At 44.7% G+C, this 8,703-nt stretch overlaps 1 protein-coding gene across 1 annotated transcript in view; it reads left to right on the plus strand.

Moving 5' to 3' along the window:
* Window positions 1–8,703, plus strand: part of PDE11A (phosphodiesterase 11A) — a 149,258-nt gene that overhangs the window by 50,200 nt on the left and 90,355 nt on the right. Inside the window, exon 8 of the mRNA XM_015422441.1 lies at window positions 7,210–7,262. Within this exon, the coding sequence (XP_015277927.1) occupies window positions 7,210–7,262 (53 nt within the window). The remainder of the gene's footprint in view (window positions 1–7,209; window positions 7,263–8,703) is intronic.

Here is an 8,703-nt window from a genome sequence, read left to right on the forward strand (position 1 = left end):
TTTAAGGCCAAGGTTTATTCAGGTACAAGCTCTCCCTCTTCTGTGAGGGCAGATCTGCACATTTCCCTCCCCCCCAATAGCTAGCAATCCAAAACAGTCCAGTGGAGCCTGAGTGGTGGGTGTTGTTTTCTGACACACTTCCGGTGATGTCAAGGGGTGTGGCATATGCAAATAAGTTATGCTAATGAGTTATGCTAATGAGCTCCTTCACTTCTTTTTCTACGAAATGACCCCTGGTGCTTCTGATGTATTTTTGTACAGATATTCTTTTAATATTTGTAAATACATAGGCTTGGATTCCTTGGAAGATTTCTGTGGGTGGAAGGGGAGTGATTTTTGCCAGTTCCCCTCCTCCTCCTGCTGACCTGTCCTAGAATCATAGAATCACGGAGTTAGAAGGGGTCATCAGAGGCCATCTACTCCAACCCCCTGCTCCATGCAGGATCAACCTAGAGCATCCCTGGCAAGTGTTTGTCCAGACGCTGCTTAAAGGTAGAATCAAAGACCTGTGATGAAGTACAGATTTCTATTTACTACTGTAAAGTAAAGGTAAAGGTTCCCTTGCTTAAAAGCCAGTCGAATCCTACTCTAGGGTTGCGGTGCTCATCTCCGTTTCAAAGCTGAAGAGCCAGCGCTGTTCGAAGACGTTTCCGTGGTCATGTGGCCGGCATGACTAAACACCAAGGCGCACGGAACGCTGTTCCCTTCCCACCGAAGTGGTACCTATTTATCTACTTGCAATTTCTTGCTTTCGAACTGCTAGGTTGGCAGGTGCTGGAACTAGAGTCGGGAGCTCACTCTGTCTTGCGGCACCCAGGTCTCAAACTGCTGAACTACTGACCTTCCACAGCCTGCAGTTCAGCATCTTAACTACTTGAGCCACCGCAGCTCCATTTACTACTGTAGCTGCCGTTTCAAAAGAGCGAATGGATGATAGATACATTACAGGCTACCTCTTTGATGGCTGTATTAGTAACTGATCTACATGTATTTCCATTAGCTACAAATCTGACCACCCTAAAAGCAGATGTAGGATTTTAAAACATTTTTAAACATAGATGACATTCGAAACACACACTGGCTTGGATCCGCTGGAAATTTCTATAGACAGAAAGGATTTCAGTATGTGTACTGTGACTTTCTCATGTCCCCCTTCCCACTGTAGCCCAAAATGCACACACACACTGTAGCGCTTCATGGGTACGGAGGACCGGCTAGATATTAGGAAAAACTCTTTTACAGTAAGAGTTGTGCAACAGTGGAATCAGCTGCCTAGGGAGGTGGTGAGCTCCCCCTCACTGGCAGATTCTATGATTCTGATGCTTGTGTCAAAGTCCTGGCTCAATTATTCTTCTGTAACTCTAAGAAATGTGTAACCGAGTCAGCTACCTCCAAACCCCTTCCCCACTTTTATTGAGAAAGACAGTTTGAATCACATCCCTTTGGAAGAAGCCTCCTGGGGACAGGAGTCATACATTTCTCTTGTGTTTTGATCCTCTTATTTCTACAAGGCGCTCATAGTGCCTATATTAACTCAACAACTCTGAGAGAGAGCATGATTGACCCAAGGCCACCCAGTGGCTGAGGGAGGATTTGAACCTGGATCTTGGCCTCCCCGCTAGGGTAGCCAGAAAGAAAAGTTGGCTTGTCTGGCTGATTGCCTTTGTGCCTCTGGTGTCTTGTCTTTTTCCACCTATGTTCAGCCCCCCTGGAATGAGATGCCTCTACCCAAGTGAACTTGTTTTTCACACAGTACGCCCAAATGCACAGATTACCAGCATAAGTTTACCAGAGTACTTGCTTGCTTCTTTACAATTGGAACGTCAGGCATGCATTTCTTAAGATTACAGGAGGATGCCCAAAGAGGGCTGTAAAAGCGTAATCACTGCCCAGTTTATTCTGATTTAATTGTGAGCTTTAAGGATATCATAGGAAACAAAAAATAGGCCAGGTACGGGAAGAGCCCAGAGGCAGGTGGTTAAGGTGTCAAGTCCTGAGGATGTTCATGAGGAAGGAACTTCCCTTGAACTGAGCAGGTCTTCTTCCCAAATAAGCACAGTATGGACTCGACTGTAAAGACAGTGTTCTGTGGTATCGTGTGCGAGTGTTATATGTTATGTGCCTTTTACTCAGAGCCTTAAACGCAAGAGCAAAAAGTGATGTGTATAACAGAGGGCCTGCAGATTTGGATATCTCCTGACACCATCCTAGCAGGAGCAAGTCCCTCGCTTTGGTCCTGCCATCAGGCGGAGCCAAGCAGGCCGCCTCAGGCAGCCGATTTTGTGCACCATTAAACAGGAGCACGTTGTCAGCTATTTTAATTAATTATTATATTTCACTGCAGGGAAGGGGCACAATTTGCATTTTCTACCTCAGGCACCGAAAGCGTCCTGACATTTCCTCTTCCCAGATTTGCCCCGTCTCTGTAATCCAGTATAAAGCCCGAGCAGGACTCTTTAAACTGCATACAGAACTTTGGGATGCTATCCAGAACTGTACAATGGATCCCCATTATTAAGCACTGGGACAATGAGAGTCAACGCCACCCGAGAAGACAAGGCAATAATCAGCAGTGTTAATCCTGAGTGGAATATATAACTCCAACCAGGGAGAAGAGAGAAATCACTAGGTTTTCAGAGACAGGATATAAGGAAAAAGCCAGTGTGAGGCTATATGTAACCAAGAAAATGCCAGTGTGAGGCTATATATAACAATCTGGGGTAAGTTAAGCATAGTTTGATAAGAGAATATTTGTCTTAGTCTTTCTTCTTTCGATCCTTGGTATACAAACAACTTGAGCTGCTTGCACTTAAAAAAAAAAAGCTACGGACCCACAAAATCAGTTTTAAAAACGTATACCTGATATAGATACTCTGAGAAACCATACCTCACCTCAGAGCTGAGCCATGTAGAATCTACAGCTTTGGGACCCATTTTCTTTTGGTCATAAACTTGCACTCTGCAAATGCTCAGGGACCTGCCTAAATCTGCCCCGTGAACCTTCTAGAGCAGAAAAGGCTAGAATTCTGTAGCTGGTAAGAGAGGTATGGCCAGAACAGAGGTAGAAGAAAGTTTCATTTGTTGGAGTATTTTGCCTTTTTTCCTTCTTCTCCTCTCCCAACTGGAAAAAAAGAGGATAGACTTCCTGAGGCTGCAGATGGAGAAGCGAGACATCCTCGCCTTAAACTGTGAAATGAAAGGAGTATCTGGAATTTGCTGCAGTCCCTGGATTTGCCTTCTGCTGTTCCTGAGGGTCCCCTGTCCCCCATGAACAGCATTTTGGGGGAAATTAATGTGATGATGGGGGTGGGGGGAGGGAAGCAAAAAAGTTATGTTTCACTGATAGAAGGGCCTTGAGCAGAAAAGTTGGGCTGGATCCAACCCAGTATCTGTGTAGTAACTATTTTTCCCCCAATCAGTATCAATTTGTGGCCTTTTGTGGTCTACCCTTAGTCCACATTGAAGAGGGAAAATTAAGGGAGAGAGAAAAGTAACCTTCTCCTGGATATTTAAATATCAGTACAGGCTTGGCTCCTAAGGTTTGGGCCCCATGGTCAATGTAAACAGACATAAAAAAAACCCCATAGGTGGTCACAAAAACTATCTTAAAACGTTTCATTGTCTGGACGAACAAAAACTGTAGCTCTCCGCATGCCCCTGCTAGTGCAAGTGATGAAAGGTTTACTGAGGTAGAAGAGCAAGGCCGGGTAGCCTCACTGGGGATTGGTAACTTGAGGCCTTGATTAGCCAGATAAATTCCCCCATCCAGCTAAAATGGCCTGCGATAAAATGGCATGCAAAGGCCATTTTATCACAGCAGACGTAATGCGTAAGCTGTGCAATGCCAGTGTATAGCTCAACATTCCTTATTCATAGCAGTGATTATTGCTGTCCTACTGAGGAGGCGAGCAGAAGGCAGAACTCTGCCCCCTAAAAAAAACAACACCCCAAAAACATGTGACTCAAGAAGCCCCTCCTGTGTGCTTTCACCTGTGTTGTTTTAAAGATATTTGCTCTTTGACTCTGGTCATAAACTAATTTTTAACAAGTACCACGTTAGAACTGAGCAAATTGTGGATCTTCGTAGCTTTCATGCCGAAAGCAGTACTTTTCCTACTAAGGTATGAATAAGTGACAGAAGTGGATGGGATGAAGAAGTCATCTAGTCCCACCCAGTCCAGGTAGCCAGGACCAACCACACACACACCTTTCTCCTACAGATGAGGCTGTGCAGTCCTTGTGCCCCAGACAAAGAGCAGGTTTACAGGGATAGGTATCGGCAGAGCAAAGCCTTCCCATGCAAGGGGGCGGAAGGTAACACAGGACCAAGTTTAGTTGGCGTTAGGTCTAAATGCAGTTTCGTGTGTTGCTGTCCATGGTGGGGAAAGCGGATTAAAGACTCCTTGCTGATATCCTGATTTGTGCCTCTCCAGAGCCATGATTTTTAGGAGGAAGCCATGTCAGCTGTCATAATACCAGTATATGTTTATATGGTAGATCAGGGTTCCCCAGTGTGACACCCATGGGCACCACAGCGCATGCCTGTACTTCTCTTTGGCACCGCCAAGCTTTTCAGAAAGTGGGTAGAGCCATTGTAAGGCAGGGCCTGTCACTGACTGCCCTCAGTCAAATGAAAGGGTTCTCCATTGGTGGATGTGGAGGACCAGTAAGCACCTGGGCTTTCCTTACTCATTGTATGACTCCATTTTTCCTTTTTCCCAGGAGGTGTGAGGAGGGACGTATTCCATTCGGCTCCTCCTCCTGTGGCACCCATTTTGGGGTTGGCTCTACCTCCTTTGGCGGCCATTTTGGGTTGTCGCTTACTGCCCCCTCTCAAAACCCCAAAGGTGCTTGCAGTCCCCAAAATGTTAGGGACCCCTCGTGTAGATAGTTCTTTAGAGTGCTCCTGAAATCCTCCTCCAACATCTTACGAGGAGTGTTTTCCCACTCCTTTCCCCCTTACCTCTCTAAGCAGTAAAAAAGGATCTGGCATTCTTGCTTTGAACCTCAGCAGATGTTTTTGTTCGGCTATTAATAGGGGATATGTGAGTGCATGCTTGGGTGTGACAGGAGCAGGGTCAATTACCTTGCATACTGCTTCAAACACCCTGTAGCAATCCATGCAAAAAAATACCACGAAGAGCAGCCAAGGTCAGTCGTGTCTCCTGCTGGAAATGCGTGTGGCGCAATGGAAGCTGCATGAGGGCACTGTTAATTGATGTGCCCTGAATACATGTAATTTGCCGTTTCTGGCTCAGTCGTTCCTGAGCCAGAAACCGGAGTGCTTGTTTGGGCTCTGAGCTACACAGCAGGGTAAAAAGAGGCAGGGGAAGACGAGTGTTTTGGTGCAACGCTTCCATGACTGGAGGCGCTCTGCCTGCAAAGGGCAAGTCGAGAATGTTCTCCTTCAGAAGGGCTCTGCCTCCTCCTTTGTTTTCCAGTGCCGTAGTAATTAAATTTTGCTGTACAGTTGAGCAGAGCAGAAACCAAGATAATGGTGTGCAGAGAAAGCTGTTTGCTGTTAGTCGGTCATGAAGACGCCCGCTTCCAAACATGAAAGATTTTTTTTTGGGGGGGGGGAATGCAGGTAATGAGATAAATCTGAGAATTCTGGAAGGCATGGCTTCAGACCAAAAGCAAGGGGGTGGGAACACACATTTTAAGGGGGGGGGATTTCAGTTTGCCTTTGAAGTTTTCTCTAGCACATAAAACGTGTGGACGCACTGAATTCCTTTTCTTGCTTGACTGCCATTTGGCCTCTACAGGTCTCCCCCACTGTAACTCAGAACATGACACAAAACATGGTTATAAACATATAGTGAAGTGATAGGATCGACTGTTGCTTCCCCCCTCCCCTGTTTACGTGATTTGTACTTGGAAGTACCTTCAACCTGCACTGCTTCCACTCCCTAGTTTCTTTAAATAAAAGTAACCTTATTAAAGGAAGATTAACCTTCACAAAGCGCACCTTACATCTCACCGTGTCACTCATATCAGCTATTATTTTGTTATTCCTCCTACACTTCCGGAATGTTTCTTTTTAAACAAGCATTAAATGCGTTCATTGTAACCTATTCAGCTAGGTCTGCCAATGCATATTCCTCCACTCCGCCCCCCACCCCCGAAATTGTAAGACTGAAATCATGTGTTCATTGTAAAGCTCAGGGAAATGGAAATGTGATGGTAAATCATCCTTCCTGTATGGCCATAAATAAACGGTGCCAGCACACTGCCGTTGTGTTTTCACGCACACACTCCAACCATGAGAGTGGGGTTGAAGAGCACTTTAAATGACACTTGTAAAGCCCTACAGAGACGAAGCTTTCGTGCCCCTCCTTCCAAATCTGCACTCCAGCAAAGGCGATAGCTTGGGAGAGGGGTGCGTGTCCATGGCTGTCTGTGAAAATGTTCAGGATTTTCTTCTTAAAGTTATCTGAGCCTGCAGTGACAAGAGCAACATGCATGTATGGATTGTGGGAAGGGTTCGTGGTTCAGTGGAAGAGCCTCTGCTTGGCATACAGAAGGTCCCGGCATCTTCAGTGAAAAGGACTAGGTAGTAGGTGATGGGAAGGGCCTCCGCCTGAGACCCTGGAGAGCTGCTGCCAGTCTGAACAGACAATATTGACCTTGATGGACCGATGGTCTGATTCATTTTTGTAAGGTAGTTCCATGTGTGTTCAGATAATGTGTGAAAAGTGGCTTGGGACAATTAGGAATAAACAAAAAAAAAGTGAAGTAGAGATAGATGCTGGGGCAGATGTATCTTTAAATTACAAACTCGGTAAATTGCTGAGTTAGGCTGAGGTTTTTCTCCACATTGGCTTTAATACTAGAGCGCACTGTTTTGGGGCTTCCACATGATGTAATGCAATAAACACTCTGTTTCCAGGTCTTCCTGATCCTCGGTCCACTCTTTCACAACTATACAAACTTCAAACTAACTTTACTCTGATCAACATGTTAACATGTCATGTCGAGCAAATGATGCACATTTTCCTGCCCTACAAAAGTCCTGTCCTCATTGGCCTCACTCCCTGTGGTCAGCCCCTTGTAGATTCCCTTTTCCTCCTGCACCATTGGAGGGCTTTTAGGGGCTGTTTCTTTTTTTTAAAAAAATATGGTAATTGTTTGCCACTCTTCTATTTCCATTCCAGATTTTAATAGAACCACCATAGCACATGCACGAAGGGGAAACAAATCAATAAAAAGGCTTTGCGCTACCACAGCAGCTGTAACAACCAATCCCCAAGAGCCAGTGTAGAGTCACTGCAAAACATGTATGGAAGGGAAACGTTGGACAAAAGGGAGGAAAGTGCTCTGAAAACTCCCACAGATAGAAGTTCTGTTGCCAACACGGATGCTTTTGCGTTTTGCAGGGGCAATTAAAGCAGTGTGGAGAATCCTCACTGTGCAGAAACGGCTTTAGATGGAGAAGAGATTGGATCCAACAGTGCTCTTCCACTGACATAGCAGCATTTACGCTAGTGGAATGGCACTTACGTTGGCAGAAGGAGTGGGTACCCTAATTCTTCCTGAAATAAAGATCTGAAGTAAAGATCTAATTAATAATTCATACATCTAAATTAATTAATTAATAAAGTTTTCAGAAATTTTGAAGACGGGGAAAACAGCAAAAAAAACCCAAACACTTACTGTTTGATCAAACTTTATTTTACTGCTTTAATAACATAAAATGCATCATTTACAACTTAGCGTATAAAACTGTACTATTTGGCATATTTATGAAATTTAAAAGTATAAACGCCTTCAGTATCTTCAAGCAGAACTACAACTATACACAATACAGCACTGGAGAGAGAGAGGCAAACTGCCACACCCTGTACTACACAATTCGTAGCTTCATTTTAAAGGTCACCAGATTAAGGCATGCAGCTGTCCATAAGCAAAAACAAACAAACCCATAATGGTCCTGTCACAAGGTGGCAGCACCCTCTAAGTGCAGAAATGCTTCTTGGATTTAGTGTTGTATGATATCTACAGTACAGAAAGGAATTATCTATATACTATTTTCCACAGATAGGGCAAAATAGTATATTATCTATATATTATTTTCCGCAAATAGGGGTCACACTTACCCCAAAATTGGGTTGACCCCCTAGATTTGCAGAAAAGTATGAGAAGTTGAAAAAAAATACACTGGGGGTTTAAATTCCTCCCCAAACAAAAGGCATTGTCTGCGCATGCGCAGATGACACATATGCCTTTCCCTTCAAAGGTGTTGGTGGCTCCAGTGTCCTGGTGGCTCTGTGCCGCCGCGGTGATGGCAACTGGGATGCTCTCCAGGAAGGCAAGGAGGCAGCATAATGTCACCTCAGAACAGTACAGAGGTGCCTTTACAGGTGTGACATATAAGGGGTCTAAGAAAAGAGCAAAACTTTACAGGTATTGGCTTTAGCGAGGGGATATTGACTTTAGGGGGTTTTGCTCTGTGGAGATTAAGCTGAGATAATTCCATAGGGGTGGAATATACATCTTAGGAAAGAAAAATAAATATAATTTAGAGATAGTTGGAAAGAGCACAAACACAAGAAAGAGAGAAGTGGCAAAGTTTCTGGGGATGAAGAAAGACACTCTAACTGAAAAGTGTATAGATTTGGGAATCCCTCATGAGGGAAACTCTGGAGGGATTCTGAGGAATTCCCTGATACAGCACCAGACATTGGGGATTGGTAAGGTAGGAAC

Source organism: Gekko japonicus, unplaced genomic scaffold (genome assembly GCF_001447785.1).
Source record: "Gekko japonicus isolate JY-2015 unplaced genomic scaffold, Gekko_japonicus_V1.1 scaffold1172, whole genome shotgun sequence".
In the NCBI taxonomy this organism is placed as follows: Eukaryota; Metazoa; Chordata; class Lepidosauria; order Squamata; family Gekkonidae; genus Gekko; species Gekko japonicus.